The sequence below is a fragment of the Borostomias antarcticus genome (assembly GCF_949987555.1).
Source record: "Borostomias antarcticus genome assembly, chromosome: 2".
NCBI classification, from domain to species: Eukaryota; Metazoa; Chordata; class Actinopteri; order Stomiiformes; family Stomiidae; genus Borostomias; species Borostomias antarcticus.
The window spans coordinates 35,022,061-35,039,828 of record NC_140235.1 but is presented as its reverse complement, the minus strand read 5'-3'; the positions used below and the strand labels follow the sequence as shown (position 1 = coordinate 35,039,828).

Sequence of the window (17,768 nt, the reverse complement as noted above, 5' to 3'; positions counted from 1 at the left end):
TATATCATGGATCTCAAGAATTAAACTAGCCTATATTTGTATCATATTATGAAGTTGTTGTTTTTTTAATTTTATGAAGGAAAGATTTGGGCTTTTAATTTTGCGAATGATATAGCTATTTGTTTTTAACATGTTGATGTATACAGTATTATATTAAACGCAATAAAGAATGCAATCTGTGTTATCATAGGCTCTGTGCACCAGCTCCACTACTTCCTGAAAGTCACTTGGCATCTTTATTTCCTGTCCTATATGATTGGATTAAGTGATTAATCAGGGGTGCGGCAGACACAGCGCACCCCTGATTAATCACTTAATCCAATCATATTGGACAGGAAATAAAGAAGCCAAGTGACTTTCAGGAAGTAGTGAAGCTGGTGCACAGAGCTTGTTGTCATAGCTGTTTATTACCACAAGGGGGAGATATTGGTTCATGAATAATAGTTCGAATGCCTTATTTAGTAGATCCATGTTCTCTGTGTGAGGATATGAATGTGATGTGTGTCTCGGGTCTGAACTTGTATCTGCTAGTGCTACGACAGGTGATAAGATGCAGCCTAATCAGACAATTCCTTGCAAAATATATTCCCTGACTGGTTGATGTATGATGTTTAGTAATTCATGTCCTTAAGAGGTCAAAATCCTGGGAGGACCATTCATCAGGAGGGCCGAGGCCAATTTGATGTCTATTTACTTTTTTTTTTTTTTAAGATTCACTTGTAGATTGATGTGATGTAGGCTAGAGAACAGCGACAAAAGCTGAAGTGCTCTACTGTAAATCACCCGGATTTAATAGGACAGCAACAAAAGAGCGAAGCTAGTGGTTGCACAGTCTGACATATTGTAGTGTAGCCTACGGTATATCTATTGGAAAATAAGTCATGATAAGGCCAGAGTCAGGCGCACTTTTAGCCCATATGAACTCCGGTCAATTTCCATGTTTTCCTGTCAGTCAAATTAGGTGGCAATCTGCATGTCCAGATGCAAATGTATGATGCAAGTCGTCGTCGTCACAACAAAACGAAAGGCTTCCCCTGATATCTGACAGTCTGCTGCAGGGTTTTTGCACCTGGCTTATCGCTTCAAGTTTTCTATCCCTTCTTATTCCGCTCTAAATTGTTGTTTAGAAAATTGCTGGAGCGAACAAAAGGGACACATTCAAATGGAAATGTTTCTCCTACTTGGAGCAGTAACCGTGGAGCCGCAGCGCACGGGGTGTTCAGTTTAAACGAGCATCTCGTCATCTGAGCGCCGGGAATTTCAATGAACCGAACCCAACCCAACCCTTAGTAGCAGACGAATGGATATCGAGAGTGTAACACAAGACAGCCCGCTGCAAGTCTTGCTGAAGTAGGATAGGCTATTGGTCATCTTTGCTGTGAGCGTCTCTGTCAAAAGCGTATTCCATTCAAGTTCTCACTCAAGCTGACTGTTTTCTCCAGATGGCACCCCGACGACACTGTCACATAATTGCCCCGGTGACGCTTTTAGTCTTGGGAATAGTAGCCATTCTTCTGCTTACTATACCCACTGAAGATATGAACGAACCACCTGAATTCATGGTAAGACACACGAGGCTATTTTTGGAGTGTAGCTGTCACTGTATGCCAGGTCTTAAAATGGGACACGCTTAGCGTAAAACTATGAGGCTACCGTACTAATGCAAGTGCAACATTTATAGAGAATATGAACTGCATTAATGATCATTTACACGTAGGCTACAATTCATTCGTCTGTAGCTTATGTGGAATGATGTCAAGTCTATCAATTTCATAAGGAAAAATAATGAATAACAAAAAAGTAGCCTGGCTACCCAACACCTTCAATCATTCATGCTTATTCCTGGGTTTCACAGACCTGCCATGTTGAGGACCTGCACAGGTGTATAATTTGACTGATTGGCTCTACTGCATAGAATCATATGCAATCAATTAATTTTTAACACCTGTAGGTCCTAAGTGTTTTTAGACTTCAGACGCAGGTGTCAGATGAGTAGAACCTGCTCAGCTGACCGTGCATAGACCTACACTGTAGCCTACATCTGTTTTACGAGGCTGAAGTTAGAACCCGTTTCTCAGAACCCGTTTGGAATTATCCGGTCCACCTTAAAAAAAAGGTTAAAATCGGGATTGAATCAAGATTAAAAGAAAACTACCCAAGACACCACGGGTTCTATACTACACAGTGGTAGTAGACCCCCTCCCGGTCTGACTCGTGGAGTTTCACGAGATTCTGATGTCGCATTTCAAAATAAAAGCCTTCTAAAGTATCAAAAACTGCTTAAAACAGGATTAAATCAGTATTAAAAGAAAACTACCCAAAATGCCACGGGTTCTATGCTACACAGTGGTAGTAGATCCCCTCCCAGTCTGACTCGTGCAGTTTCAAGAGATTCTGATGTACCATTTCAAAATAAAAGCCTTCTAAAGTATCAAAAACTGCTTAAATCAGGATTAACTAATTAGGGTCTACTACCACTGTGTAGTATAGAACCCGTGACATTTTGGGTAGTTTTCTTTTAATTTTGATTAAATCCCGATTTGAACCTTTTTTTTTAAGGTGGTAATTCTTAACTTCAGCCTCATATCTGTTTTCTATCTTGAGCAAACATTGTCAGTGGCTTTACCTCCTAGGAGCTGGGTGAATTTTAAGCAGAGTGAAATACCTGAATGCCCTTAAACCCTACCGATACAGTAACTAGATCTGGACTTCATGGTGAATAACACTATGTTGGAAATGAAAAGCCAGCGTGTCAGGAAAGCATGCGTGTGTGAAGACTGCAGATGTTCTCTCTGAATGCACCTCCTAAGACCCAAGAGGTGGTGCACACCCGTCATGGCTAGTTCTTTCCGTCCTTCTCTGTCCTCTCTAATTAGTTGAAATGACCACCATCTCTCCCTGCTGCCCCACGATGGGTGGGGTCCGTCCACAGTTTTAAGTTAGTTTAGTTGGAAGTGAAAAGAAGGAACTCCACTTTGACGAACGGTGAGGGGGAAGAGTCATCCGCTTTCTAAGTATCACCTCCGCCCAGGGAATTGGTTATGTTTTCTGTGGTGTGTGTTAGTTCCTTTGTTGCTCAGCAGTACTACACAAACCAGGCCATGTCCAGCCTGGCTTATGTGCGTGGCTGGCTTGTTTCTGTTCAGGACTGGTAGGACGGAAGCTAGTCATGCCACTGAAATAACTGTGAATTGAAATGACATGAAATTATGTCTGATCAATTAAGATAGGTCTTGTCGCCTGGACACATCAGTTCCAATGCTTCCAATGCTAATCCTGCACAATAACAGCGAGATAGCCAGTTAGCTCATGAGCTCACAACAACTAGCAGCAGCTTCCATAACATTAATGGTAGTGGTCAGTGGCTAAAGCTTACACTGATGATTACTATAACGTTAGCTATTTTGCTGCAATTGGTTCAACTTCTGTTTCTGGACAAAGGTAAGGGATAAACCCAGATAACACAAGGCTAGCGGACCTACAGCGGGTCCCCGATGGACGAGTTGGCGGACCTCCGGCGGAATATAACACAAGGCTAGCGGACCTACAGTGGGTCCCCGATGGATGCTCCACCACCATTCCACCGGTAGTTAATTGTCTATATCCTAGGCCCATTGGCCGTGGGGTCCGTGGCGTGGTGGCGAGACTCCGCCTCCTCGCGTCAGAGCGTTTCGGGTGTAGTGCAGTTACTTCTGGGCAATCCAGACACCCACTGGTGAAAACCATGTGTCTCTAGCCCACTCAGGGGCTGAGTTGTGGTGTTCATGGCATGGATAGTGGCATGGTGGCGAGACTCCTCCCGCTTGGGTCAGAGCTGATTGAGCGCAGTATAGTGACCTCTGGGAATCTCCTTGCACCCACTGGTGAAGACCGTGGGTCTCTAGCCCACTCAGGGGCTGAGTTGTGGGATCCGTGGCGTGGATAGTGGCGTGATGGCGAGACTCCGCCCCCTCGGATCAGAGCTGGTTGTGGACAGTGTACCTCTCTCCGGGCCATCCACCTGCCCCCACCAGTGAAGACCGTGTTTCTCTAGCCCTCTCAGAGGCTGATTTGTGGGGTCCCTGGCGTGGACAGTGGCGTGATGGCAAGACTTTGCCCCCTCGCGTCATATTGGGTCAGGGGCTGTGGACCCCTCTATAAACCCTTTATACACATTATTTGACTTTTCAATTCTCTTCACTTACATAGACAGTGAGTGTGTGGTCTCTGAAATAATAAAGAAATATAATGTATAACTAACATAAATACGTACACAAATAAACTAAATAGCCTAACTCAAATACTCATTGAATTGCTGAAACTGAACAAGGAACAATCTATTTAAGCCTGTTGCTGCCCACTGAACAAGGAACACAGTCTATCTAAGCCTGTTGCTGCCCTCCTGTGGCCGAAAACAGTAAATGCTCTTGTGGTAGCAACATAGAACTGCAGGTCAACAACGGGACAAAGGGACACAGGGAGTGATGACTACTGGACATTTGCTATTCTAGCTGCGCGGCTGGCCAGCCACGCACAAAAATACCAGACCGGGATGTAGCATGGGCCAAGTGTAACTGGGTGACCAAGTGTTCTTGTGAGTTCCAGGTAGTGGTAGTGAATGGTTGGTTAAACTCCCTTCTCAAACGAGCGACTGTTAGCGTGTCTACCTCACAAGCGGGAGAGTTTGGGTTCGAATCCGGCCCTTAACATGGGTTACACAAGGAATTACACAAGGAAATAGTGTGAAGATAGAAATAGAATAGTAGAATAGTGTAGAGATGTACTGGTGTGAATTTTTCACAATTATAATGACCAAAATGATCACGGTTCATTTCAAGTTCTATATTGAAAACCACAAATAAAATTAGCGGCACTATGCACTTTTTTTGCATAAACATTAAAATAATGCGTCTTGTAGACTGTTGCTACAGTAACGTTGGTTGATGCTGGACAGTATTTACAGTGAGTTTTTCAAAGCGTGTAAATCAAACACGTTTTAATGATAATTTAATCAAATAAAATTTTATGAAATTTTATCACGGTTTACAGTATCATTATACCAGTGATTGTTACATCCCTATGTGTGTGTGTGTGTCTATGTGTGTGTGTGTGGGAGAGAGAGGATGTGTGGGGATAGTGCGTTATCTTAATCCACCTGCAAGCCCCACTCCCCCAGGGACCCCCCCCCTCTCTCTTTCTCTCTCTCTCTCTCTCTCTCTCTCTCTCTCTCTCTCTCTCTCTCTCTCTCTCTCGCAAACTTGAGCATACAGTTCACCACTGCAAGACTGCAATGATCTCATCATTCCAAACTGCCTTGAGGCGATAGGTCTTCAAAGTATCAGGCTAAGTCCTGCCTCCAGGATGAGGGGGTTTTATATAGATAGGGCATAACAGAGACCGGGTCGGTGTTTAAATCAGATTCTCTCCTCCTCTACCTCCTCCTTCTCTCCCCCGTTCTCTCCTCCTCTACCTCCTCCTTCTCTCCCCCGTTCTCTACTCCTCTACCTCCTCCTTCACTCCCCTGTTCTCTCCTCCTCTACGTCCCCCTTCACTCCCACGTTCTCTCCTCCTCTACCTCCCCCTTCACTCCCACGTTCTCTCCTCCTCCTTCACTCCCCCGTTCTCTCCTCCTCTACCTCCTCCTTCACTCCCCCCTTCTCTCCTCCTCTACCTCCTCCTTCTCTCCCCTGTTCTCTCCTCGTCTACCTCCTCCTTCACTCCCCCGTTCTCTCCTCCTCTACCTCCTCCTTCACTCCCCCCTTCTCTCCTCCTCTACCTCCTCCTTCTCTCCCCTGTTCTCTCCTCCTCTACCTCCTCCTTCACTCCCCCCTTCTCTCCTCCTCTACCTCCTCCTTCACTCCCCTGTTCTCTCCTCCTCTACCTCCTCCTTCACTCCCCCGTTCTCTCCTCCTCTACCTCCTCCTTCACTCCCCTGTTCTCTCCTCCTCTACCTCCTCCTTCACTCCCCCGTTCTCTCCTCCTCTACCTCCTCCTTCACTCCCCCCTTCTCTTCTCCTCTACCTCCTCCTTCACTCCCCCCTTCTCTCCTCCTCTACCTCCTCCTTCTCTCCCCTGTTCTCTCCTCGTCTACCTCCTCCTTCACTCCCCCGTTCTCTCCTCCTCTACCTCCTCCTTCACTCCCCCCTTCTCTCCTCCTCTACCTCCTCCTTCTCTCCCCTGTTCTCTCCTCCTCTACCTCCTCCTTCACTCCCCCCTTCTCTCCTCCTCTACCTCCTCCTTCACTCCCCTGTTCTCTCCTCCTCTACCTCCTCCTTCACTCCCCCGTTCTCTCCTCCTCTACCTCCTCCTTCACTCACCTGTTCTCTCCTCCTCTACCTCCTCCTTCACTCCCCCGTTCTCTCCTCCTCTACCTCCTCCTTCTCTCCCCCGTTCTCTCCTCCTCTACCTCCTCCTTCACTCCCCCGTTCTCTCCTCCTCTACCTCCTCCTTCACTCCCCCCTTCTCTTCTCCTCTACCTCCTCCTTCACTCCCCCCTTCTCTCCTCCTCTACCTCCTCCTTCTCTCCCCTGTTCTCTCCTCCTCTACCTCCTCCTTCACTCCCCCCTTCTCTCCTCCTCTACCTCCTCCTTCACTCCCCCATTCTCTCCTCCTCTACCTCCTCCTTCACTCCCCCCTTCTCTCCTCCTCTACCTCCTCCTTCTCTCCCCTGTTCTCTCCTCCTCTACCTCCTCCTTAACTCCCCCATTCTCTCCTCCTTCTCTCCCCTTCTCTCCTACTTCCAGAAGAACGTCCCATATCCCAGCTGGCCTTGACGTAAACATTGCCTACATTTTTGTGTACAAAGCATACTGTTGAGGACATGCTTTGAAGGAAAGGGTTTACAATTATCCTGGAGGTATAGATATTTTCCAGATGCCCTTATCCCAGTCAAAAATGTCCCAGTTTGGATAGATCACAAACACCTAGATTTTTTGTGTGACCTTCTGCGGCTTATCATACACTGAGTGAGGCGATAGATCATGACTGTTAATCCCTAATCTAAACCACCTTTGTAATTGGGGCTACAGACTAAGGGGGGCTGTAATCCTAATTATCTAAACTAATATTATTAACTATACTTAACTTAACTGAACTGAAAGTGCTGGCCACCATCACCTGCAGGCCATATGGCCTTATCAGATAAGTGGGCAATGAACTAATACTGTGGCAGGGGGGAAATATAACAAACAACTTTAATATAAAACAAAATAATAAACGCAATAAATCCTATACTAAAAACCTACAGTATGTCTAGGAGTATGAATGTTGGGGTGACGACAGGTTGATGATGATTGATGGTCTTGTGCGCTCTCATGCTATCTGGATGGGAGCTGTCCATCTGTGACGTCCTCTGGAACTGAAGACCTCCACGTCGGTTGCTCTTTAGCTGAACAGTAAACCCAGGGGGACAGTCCCAAACGAATGTCTCTCTTTTGTAGGTTTACCAACTGCTGGGCACACGTGGAGATTAGGTGCTTTGCTAACACAGTATGTGAGATTCTCAATACAACTATGCCACACGATGCAAAAGTGCGATGGCTATTAGCTATTTACAAACCACTCCCTTCTAATGCTCACTCCAAATTACTATTACTGTGAGCAACTAGCGACTGTCTGAACTCTCAGTTAATCAAACTGTTACAGTAGCTACTTGCTATCTTGTAGGTAAATGAGGTATGAGCCACTCTTGACTGCTTCATCTGAAGTCCACGGAGAGAGAGAACATGCAAGCACATGTCTCAGAGCATTATTCAGTCTTCAGCAGCGTCTGGAGGTGACATCTTCAACAGAAGACTGAAACAATTACAATATAGAAAAACAAACCAACACAAATAAAGGGGGTCGTATCTAATCCACGTTACCGTAGTGCGATGAAAATATACTGGGCTGGAGACAAGTGCTGAAATATTTATCTACTAATCAGATTTAATAACCAAGAGAAAAGATTTGATTCATTTTTTATTAATTATTGATTGAGATATATAATAACTTCTCAGCCTTCATAACAACCTTGCTTTTCTCTAAATATTTGTCTAAACATTTCTCTCCTCGCTGACTTCATAACAACCTTGCTTTTCTCTAAATATTTGTCTAAACATTTCTCTCCTCGCTGACTTGTCTTTTCTCCACAGTATGGGATTGTCCTAGACGCAGGCTCCTCCCACACCGCCCTCTACATCTACAAGTGGCCATCAGACAAGCAGAACGGCACCGGCGTGGTCACTCAGCACAGCGAATGCCACGTCAAGGGTAAGAATCGAGAGACGGAACAAAGCTAGTTACTTTAGAATGAACACCCCCATCAGAAAGACTCTTCCAGGTAAACAAAGTATCATTTCCCAGGCAGAAGTAATTGTTCTTAGATAAAGAAGCATCTTCAATAGCATCTCCTCTTCATCAGTGGATGAAAACTCTTTGAATCAAAGTCATTAAAGAGCAGTTGCAAGCAAAGAGAGTTCCCTGTCTGTGTTTGTGTGAGTGGATATCTAGTCACAAAGACTGGAGATAAAGAATGGAAACATGGCTGCCTAGCAACGGTGGATCCCTGGACAGTACACTAGGTCTGGAGTGATTCACGGAGGTGTGCTGGGTAGTTTTCCAGTCTCGTCCTGTGTAACGACAACTCTTCTGTTTAGAACAGAGCCGTTGATCCTCTAGGTGTTGTCTTCTCTCGTCAGCATGACGTGTTAACAGTAATACCAGCTGTCCTCCAGTTCACATAAACAGTTGAGCACAATAGAATCCCAGAAGGAGTGTCAAGAGTTTTGTGTATACGGCTCTCAGTATCTCAGTGTCCCCTCTCACTAATTTTCTGTGGAGCTGCAATACTTTCATGGACCTCTGAGGGCTGTAAATGTGATATATTTGACGGTCAGTGATTGGTCAGGCTGTATTACATACAGTATTACATCATTTCTGTCCAGGGGGGGGGATCTCCAGCTATGCAGGACAGAGGGGAGCGGCCGGCCGCAGTCTGAAGGCGTGTCTGAACCAGGCCGTGGAGGATATCCCCCAGCCCAGACACCGCCTCACACCTGTCTACCTGGGTGCCACCGCTGGCATGAGGCTCCTGAAGTGAGTTGCCGCATGGTGCGGACCTGTCTGTGCTTGTTGGTGTGTGTGTGTGTGCGTGTGTGTGTGCGCGTGTGTGTGTGCGTGTGACTTTGTGTGAGTGGACATGGAGCCAACAACCAGTCAGTGAGTGAGGATTTCCCAGATGAGCAAACACTACCACACCTGTTTTACACAGCGCTTGTCATATTCTTACACTTAAAGTGTAGTCAAATATTCAAATAAATAAATAAAACACCTTAAAACAACTTAAAAAATAACACAACATTTCACAGTTATATAAAAATATACACATGCACATTCCTCATCTTACAGTACTTAGTTTTATATTTCTTTCCTTAGTGTTGTAGACCACAGGGTAAATAATGTATTTGTCAGGTTCAGACAGGATCCATGAACCGCTTGCCTGCTAACCCGAACCCTCCTGCTTTCCTCCAGCATGTCCAGCCCTGACCAATCCGCCCAGATTCTGAAAGAAGTGGGCGACCAAATCCAGTCCTTTCCCTTTAATTACCATGGGGCGGCCATACTGAGTGGTCAGGAGGAAGGAGCCTATGGCTGGGTCACTGTCAACTATCTCTTGGAGAACTTCATCAAGGTACTGTATTGTTTGAGATCTTTCTGATGTCACTGTTCTTTTTTCTTATTTTGGGGGAGGGGCTTTTATTTTTTAAGTGCAACATATGCATAATCAACTGCAAGCTCTCCAGTACTAGTAACAGCCATCATTGGCCAGGTTTCCCGATAAAGAACCTTCTTAAGGAACCCTTCTTAAGCAACCCTTTTAAGAAGTACTTTGGAGTTAAGTGCTTCTTAACTCGCTCGGGAAACCTGGCCATTATCATTACCTGGTCAATAACAATGGTACATGGCGATCTTTAGTGGCCACACTGACAACACCGATGACAGTCATTCCTCTGAAGGGACACGCCCCCCACACACGGCCGTCACTATGGGTGGGGCCTAAGGGCCTTAACTTTGAGGACATTACTGCAGTGTATGAGCATCAGCGTATGGGCATCAGCGTAGTATGTTGCACAAACACACGACTCAGCTCATTCAGCTCGTCTTTGAAAAGGATCTACAAGTTCAACAGTGAATGGAAGGACATTTTGATGAGAAGATTCAACACTTCGAACGCCTTCAACTTTACTGAGTAAGATGGAGAATGAGAGAGCTCAGTATAATTAGTATGCGTCAGTGCTGCATAAATATATATCGTATTATCAGAAATATTTAATAATAACTGTACATACAGTATACCCCCCCTTAAGACTGACTACCGACGTGTCTGTCCCCACTCACTACTTCACACGCTCTGTTTGTCCCTGTCTGCTCTCCGTAGTACGGCTTTGTGGGCCGCTGGCTGAGCCCGGGCCGGCCGACGGTGGGGGCGCTGGACTTTGGTGGGGCCTCCACCCAAATAACATTCGTGACGCAGGACGAGGTGGAGGACAAAAGGGACAGCATGAGGCTACGTCTGTACGGCCAGGAGTACTTCCTGTACACGCACAGCTTCCTGTGTTACGGACAAGACCAGATCCTGAGGAGGCTACTGGTGCACCTGATGAAGGTATTGATCGATCGGGGTATTGATCAGCCTCCCGGAACATTCTCTCAATGTGCAACACAGCTACTACTCGTATCAGGCCTCCATGTTGATCTGTCGCAGTCGTCATTCACATCCAATAGAACTTGACAGTCAGTGCTCTGGTACTCAATGCGTGCCTGTTGCTTGCTCTCTAGGAATTTGTCATGGGATTGTAACCAGCTTGCTACTTTTATGTCTCTCTCTCTCTCTCTCTCTCTCTCTCTCTCTCTCTCTCCCTCTCTCTCTCCCTCTCTCTCAGTCTCAGGGTCATCCGAGGACAGTGTCTCACCCCTGCTACCCTGCTGACCACAATGTGACCCTGAAGCTGGGGAAAGTTTTGAACTCTCCGTGCACGGCAGCCCAGAGGCCCACTGACTACAACTCCCAGAATGCCCTGACTGTCCAAGGCACAGGCCATTACGACCACTGCCTTGGCAACATGTCTGAGATCTTCTCCTTCCACACCTGCCCCTACTCGCAATGCTCCTTCGACCAAGTCTTCCAGCCCAACGTCAGCGGCAGCTTCATGGTGAGAAACGCGTGATCAGAGGAATAATGGGGTCCTGAACAGCTCCATTACCCTGTGGATATTGAACATATACCTGGCAAGTTAATTTTCTACTTGTTTTATTTCTTCCCAATCTGTTCACCAGGCATTCTCTGCCTTCTTCTACCTCCATACGTTCCTCCGACGCGCCACGGGCATCACAGTGACCAGCCCTGCGCAGCTGGACCAGGCAGCCAGAGCCGTCTGCAACATGAGCTTCAATGAGGTCCGCTCATGGTCTATTGATGTGTGCGTGTGTGAATGAGAGAGAAGGAGAGTTATCTTTCTCATCTGTCTATGTATATATATATATATAGTACTAGGGATGCACCGATATGAAAATTTTGTCCGATACCGATAACAGATATTAACATTGCTGTCATGGCCGACAACCGATATTTACCGATGTCAATATGTTCTGGATAAAAACAAGTTTATATGATAATCAAATGTTATACATATTGAAAAACACATGGAAACACTGTCTCTATTTCCAAAACATTTGGAAAAGCAGATAAATCATAGATTTACTGCATTGTTTCCTCAATTCCTCACACACAACAGCAGCTAGACAGAAAAAATTACCGGCTGCTCACATCGGCCCTGTTTTGCACATCAGACCGATACGGATATATTAAAAAATGACTAACATCGGCCGATACCGATAAGATTGCAGATATATCGTGCATCCCTATATAGTACACATCTCCTTATTTTAGTGTATATCTTTAATAGTACTTACATTTTTGCTTTGGCAATGTAAACATATGTTAACGCCCTTTGAATTGAGAGAGAGAGAGAGAGAGAGAGAGAGAGAGAGAGAGAGAAAGAAAATGGGTAATAGTTCACATTGTTTCCATTCATCCTTCTCTGAGCCACTCATATGTGTCCCGTGGTGGTGTTCTAGATGCTGGCCATGGCCCCGGAGCAGCAAGCTCACCTGCAGGACTACTGCGCATCCGCCGTGTTTGTCAAGGTGCTCATGCTGAGAGGCTACGGGTTCGACGAGGTCTCTTTCCCACGCATATCCTTCCAGAAAAAGGTGAGAGGGCCCTCCCGGAGTAAACAGGCGGCTCATGTGAATATTCTGAGCACACACAAACTGAGTGTCTGTGGGTGCGTTAAGTAACTGAGCGGCTCAGCTTCGCTCAGAGCGTAGAACACACTTAGCGGGTTGTTCAGTTACGCTCAGACTGATCTGCTCAGAGCGCAAGTGAGCACTTCTAAACTACGATCAGTCTGAGCAAACACAAAAGAAGATGGATCCGATGTAACTAGCTAAGGCGGGACTTCACCTGAAATGTTTCTCTTCGCATACGAAATACTCCTCGTCGGAGTAGGCAGGGACCACATCTTCCACAAAACGGTCGATGTATGTTTGCCTGTTAACGTTATTTAGGCTACAGCAAGCAACAACATCTCCTCCTCTTCCTCCTGGATATTATCCGCCCCTAGTACATTAATAAAATCATTGGCCACTGCCTCCTCCACCAAAACATTGAATAACGCACCTACTACTGCTTTTTGCATAGCCATTTTCAGTGAATGTTTTTGACATATGACGGTTGATCAGCGCTCAGAGTGAGCAGAAAACATTAAGTGTTTTTAAAATGCGCTCAGCGCTCACGGTGAGCATTCTAAGCGTGAGCGCTCAGTTACTTAACGCACCCTGTGTTTGTGTTTGGCTGTAGGCGGGGGACGCGTCCTTGGGGTGGGCCCTGGGCTACGTGCTCAGTCTCAGCAGCCTGCTGCCGGAGGAGGACGTGGGACTGAGGAAGGCCCTGCGTCCCGGGGCCTGGTCTGGCCTCCTCTGCCTCTTTGCCCTCCTCCTGGTCGCCGCCTTGGCCTATGTCTTATTCCAAGCCGTCCGGGGGAAGAAGAACAGGAACAGGGACAGTGACGGCCCCCTCTAGCTTCAACGCACCCACGTTGACCCTCGTCTGACCTTCTCTCACTGTTGTGGGAGGGACTATGATGGGAAGTTGCTGATGGAAGTTCACACCCACAATAAGTTCACACCCACAGTTTAGATGGGTGCATGTCCTAATACCAGACTGATCAACTAGTAGGCCTTTTCATGCAATTAATTTGATTTAATATCACTCTCACATATTTTTCACTCAACATTTAAGTGTAATTGTATGTGCTTTACGTATTCATTGTATTTTTGTATTCTGACAATCAAGATAAACTGTATTTTGTACTGTACTTCAGTTGTAGTTGAACAGCTATACTATTAAAACTACAAGTACCAACACCATCCTGTTCCGTTTTGTACCCGGAAGTGTACGTCTATCAACTTACGACGCTGCATGGAGTTGTTCAAGCTACAACTGCGAGCACAGTTAAATCAAATCTTATTTGCTCTTGCCCAAGTCTAGCACTGCACTCGATAGCAATATTATCAGCGAGTTAGCTTCTGGTCCAAGCAAGCGTTGAACAGGTAGCATGTGTACTCAAACGAGGGCTGCGGCACTTATGGCTAACATTACCGAGGCAGACATCGATCCGAGTGGTGTGTTTAAGTATGTTCTCATCCGAGTCCACAGCAAAGAGGAGGGCGATGACTCCAGCGTAGACATTGTGCGCGGATATGCGTGGGCCGAATATCATGGTAAGGACGCGATGAATCATGAAGACAAAATTGCATCTGACTAGGCTACAATTGTGCGCCATGATTGTTCCACACAGATATATTGCTTGTGAACCGCTAGGTGGGGCCATTGTGCCTAAATTATGATTATGAGCCGTGTAAATATTATATCACTGCATGATTTATTGTACCACACTGAAGTGATCACCAGTATTTTCATTTCCTGACGATTTTCAACCTTTATTTGCAGCGGATATCTTTGACAAGGTGTCGGAGGAGCTGGAGAAGGGAGGACACCTGGACTGTGAGTGTGTTGGAGGAGGACGGATAAAGCATGACGCCCAAGCAAAGAAGATCCATGTTTATGGCTATTCCTTGGTAAGAGCACAGAAAACTACCCCTGCCCTGAGAAGAATTGTCTATCTATACTGATTAAAACCACTCATAATTAATTAAATTGGGTCTGTCTTGCCTTTCATATAAAACAAACATATGTATTCGTCATGCAGTGAACATACAAGCACACAATAGTGAGATGGTGACGCAGGAACACAAACATGAAACTCAGTTGCCATATGCTTACCTTTCCATTGTCTTCTTGTTCTGTTCAGGGATTTGGGAGAGCGAACCATGCTGTATCTATGGAGAAACTCAAAGCCTGCTACCCTGACTACAATGTGACCTGGGATAATGAAGGGTACTGACCCACTGGACCAGCCTGTCTTGGTCATGCACTTCCTCTGTGACTCCAGCAGACCCAATCTGGGTTGAACAGACCCAAACATCCCTGGACCAGATGTGCAACTGGTTCCTGACCTGGGATGTCTTGTTCCATCCCTGGAAAATGTCTTAACTGGGACTGAGATTGACAAACTTGTTGACTGCCATAACAGCACTTGATAACTTTGTTTCAGTGAAACAATCGGGCTACATTTGAATTATAGCCTACTAATTAGACAAGTTTTCTCATTAAAACAAATAAATGTTTGCAAAGGGGAAAACATTTTACTGTAATAGTGTGGCATTTAAATCTGGAATTCTACTTTAGCCTACACAATATCTGAAAAGGAATGAGACTAAATGGAGCCAAGCTACTCACGAGCATAGGAAGCGTCGTTCAGTCAGAAAACTCCATGCAGCAGCGCGTGTCACCAGCTTGTCTCATAGGCTGCTTACTATGGCAGCTACTTGAATGTATTCATTCACACACACACACACACACACACACACACACCTTGCATGGCTATTTTGTGACCCACCACACCCCTACTTCCTCTGTAGCCTATTTGCTGTATTGCTTGTCTGCCAGGGGGGATTGTTACCTATAGGCCTTTTATTGTTATGTAAACCATGCTACCCTTAGGCAAGGAGTACCACTCTTTTCATGAATTAAATGGTTCATATTAATTTCTGAGTATTACTGACTGAACTTAACTTCCTGGTCATTCGGACTTTGAAGTACTTCATCTGTGCTAATTGCTCTTTCCATGAGTGGCATCAAGTCAAGCCCAGAATGGGAAGAAATCTGCTACGTCATTACTTTAATGATAAGTCCACTTATCTCATTGTTTATGTACCTACGGGAATCTCATACAGTGGTGTCAGCCAGTAAACTACAGTACAAACTGCTGATGAGTGTATGAATGTCATGACTGTGTTAAGTGCACACTCTGACCTTAAAAGCATAATACGTCTGAATGCTCTCCATAAGGCACGCCGATCAATGTCTGTGTATAATGGCACACACACGTTTAGTAAGGATACACCCAATCTCAGGCTTGTACAATGTTGCATTTCCTCAAACTGCGTATCTCCATCCCGATACATACTGACATATTTTGTCCTCAGTCCAGGGTCAGACGAATGTCTTCACTCAAAACAAGCATATCATTCACAAGGTTTTGTCAAGAAGATAATGCCAGTCAGTCAGTTCTAGCTGTCTTTTACGACGTCGGGCAGATGTGTGCATGTGGATATAAAGTCCAGGTGTTATCTATCGGGTTAAGGGAGGGACACTTAAGAGATTGTCGTCAGTGTTGCATAGGTAACTTGTGGTGTTCAGACCTCCTGTACTCCACTGCTCCAGAAAGACAGATGGACATGGGGCTACGCTGTGGGCTTTTAACCCTGCTTCTGCTACTGGCCAGCCAGTGGGGTAAGAAACAGGGCCGTTGTGTGTGTGTGTGTGTGTGTGTGTGTGTGTGTGTGTGTGTGTGTGTGTGTGTGTGTATGGATGTAGCCTAGTACTTATTTTTTTGTTTGTCAAATGTCTGTACTATGTTATGTGTTGCATATGTGAGCTGTGTCGCAAGACCAATTTCAGCATTGCTGACAATAAAGTTCTATCGTAATCGTTCCCGAGGTCTCCACTATATGCAGTGTTTAACTATTATGTAAGACTTTAGTGAGCATGGATATTCATAGCCTCTCTCATAACATGACAGGGTCTTTGAGTACTAGTAGCTACACTGAGAACCAGCTACTGCCCCCTAGGGGAAGGTTCAGGGTTCCTCGCTGCAGACTGTTGATATAAGAATTGTTATTTATTTATTTAAGCCTTTATCTAAACAGGTAAAATCACATTGAGACCCAGAGGCTCATTTACAAGTGCGACCTTTATTAATTAATGTATCTCTGTGTCTGTAGAACTTTTAGATAGTGACATATGAAATATAGTGACAAGCAGGGATATGAGGATATTTATTGTCCTTATAGGGTGTCTTGTATTTGTATTGCGTATTGTATTTGAACCGTCCGTTTGAAGCTTTGTATGGATGCACTAGGACCCTTCTCTGTACTAACACACTTGTATTATCTATATTATATGGGTCTTTTTACTGCTGCAGCATGGATGACAGCCCAAGCCATATTTTCCATTCGTGGAACAATAACATTTTTGATCTCGATCTTGATCTTGATCTTGAATCTTGAACGTGTCAAAATGTTTTAGCATTTTGTTACAAAGCAAGCTGTTTAAGTCATAATAGCCTAAATATAATTTTACTCTCGTGTTATTTTTGCATTGTGTACAATGATAATTTATCATGTAGTACGTAGTAGGCTACTCATCAGACCTTTGGGAGTGATATTTTTGTCAGCATCATCCTGATATTACCTTAGGCTACTATTCTGCCATGGACTTTGAGCCTGCTGGCAGTAGTAGCGTCATAAAACTTTGATTGACCTCTGATCAGTGAGAAATTAAGGACCGATAAGAGAGGAATTATGAAATGTTAGTGCACATGCTGAGGGGATATTTCCACATCTCAGAGGTGTACGTGTCAACGAGCATGTTGTTCCACAGCTGCTGGCTCCCCAAGATGGCCGTGCTTCGCCCAGGAGCTACAGTGTGACTTTTTTTGTGACTGCACCGACTGCAAGGATGAGGAAGACTGTGGTAAGACTCCCACCGCCTGAGGTGGACTTCCACACATTCTACCACAACTACAGAGCATCACAGGCACTGCCACACTTTCCCGCTGAACACTGTTTATTTATGTATTTAAGCCTTTATTTAAACAGGCAAAACCACACTGAGACCCAGGGGCTCACAAGTGCGACCTTAATTGTGGAGTGCTGCAGTTCTTCTCGTTTAGCTCTGTCAACAAGCATGTAATTACATCGCGATGAGAACTTAGCAGACTCTCCATCACATCTGGCATCACAGGCTACAAAGGGAAGGACTGGGTGTGCGACTTTGAGGACTCAAAGAGCTGTGGGTGGACGGACCAATCGCTGGTCTCATCCTACACCTGGCAGAGACGCCAGAGAGGGGCCACACTCCCGGACAGCGGGCCCTCCTCGGACTTCACTACCGGGACCGCTGCAGGTACAATCTGTCCCCCACCAGTGGCCGGGGTGAAGGCTCATGATAGGCCAATATAAGTATCTATGATTTCTCACAGCGCAATACTAACAAAGCGTTCGATTAAGTGTACTCTCTCAGTTCATCACCTCCGAGCACGTTTGTGTTTCGTCTTTCAGGT

At 45.5% G+C, this 17,768-nt stretch overlaps 3 protein-coding genes across 3 annotated transcripts in view; all 3 read left to right on the top strand.

The window, feature by feature from the left end:
• Nucleotides 1-1,300: 1,300 nt before the first annotated feature.
• entpd2b (ectonucleoside triphosphate diphosphohydrolase 2b) lies at nt 1,301-13,102 on the top strand (the record flags this gene model as incomplete). The annotated part of the gene is made up of 10 exons (XM_084454801.1): nt 1,301-1,315; nt 1,443-1,562; nt 8,112-8,229; nt 8,904-9,054; nt 9,490-9,649; nt 10,397-10,624; nt 10,902-11,171; nt 11,296-11,415; nt 12,097-12,231; nt 12,881-13,102. 10 exons carry the CDS (start codon nt 1,301-1,303, stop codon nt 13,100-13,102), a joined length of 1,539 nt encoding a protein of 512 aa, XP_084310927.1.
• A 403-nt stretch (nt 13,103-13,505) lies between these two features.
• Nucleotides 13,506-15,105, top strand: phpt1 (phosphohistidine phosphatase 1). Its single transcript, XM_084459404.1, has 3 exons — nt 13,506-13,803; nt 14,033-14,160; nt 14,394-15,105. Exons 1-3 carry the CDS (start codon nt 13,638-13,640, stop codon nt 14,484-14,486), a joined length of 387 nt encoding a protein of 128 aa, XP_084315530.1. The 5' UTR covers nt 13,506-13,637; the 3' UTR covers nt 14,487-15,105.
• A 777-nt stretch (nt 15,106-15,882) lies between these two features.
• mamdc4 (MAM domain containing 4) overlaps nt 15,883-17,768 on the top strand; it is a gene marked incomplete at both ends in the record, with an annotated part of 14,407 nt that continues 12,521 nt past the window's right edge. Inside the window, 4 exons of the mRNA XM_084454789.1 lie at nt 15,883-15,937; nt 17,087-17,179; nt 17,450-17,611; nt 17,767-17,768. The exon at nt 17,767-17,768 is cut by the window's right edge and continues 124 nt beyond it. Of these exons, the coding sequence (XP_084310915.1) occupies nt 15,883-15,937; nt 17,087-17,179; nt 17,450-17,611; nt 17,767-17,768 (312 nt within the window). The remainder of the gene's footprint in view (nt 15,938-17,086; nt 17,180-17,449; nt 17,612-17,766) is intronic.

Excerpts from the sequence above, each read along its gene's own strand:
- phpt1 (XM_084459404.1), top strand. The coding sequence starts at position 13,638 with ATGTGTACTCAAACGAGGGCTGCGGCACTTATGGCTAACATTACCGAG. Across the intron at positions 13,804-14,032 it reads TGCGTGGGCCGAATATCATG|CGGATATCTTTGACAAGGTG; the intron begins GTAAGGACGCGA and ends CTTTATTTGCAG. Across the intron at positions 14,161-14,393 it reads ATGTTTATGGCTATTCCTTG|GGATTTGGGAGAGCGAACCA; the intron begins GTAAGAGCACAG and ends TGTTCTGTTCAG.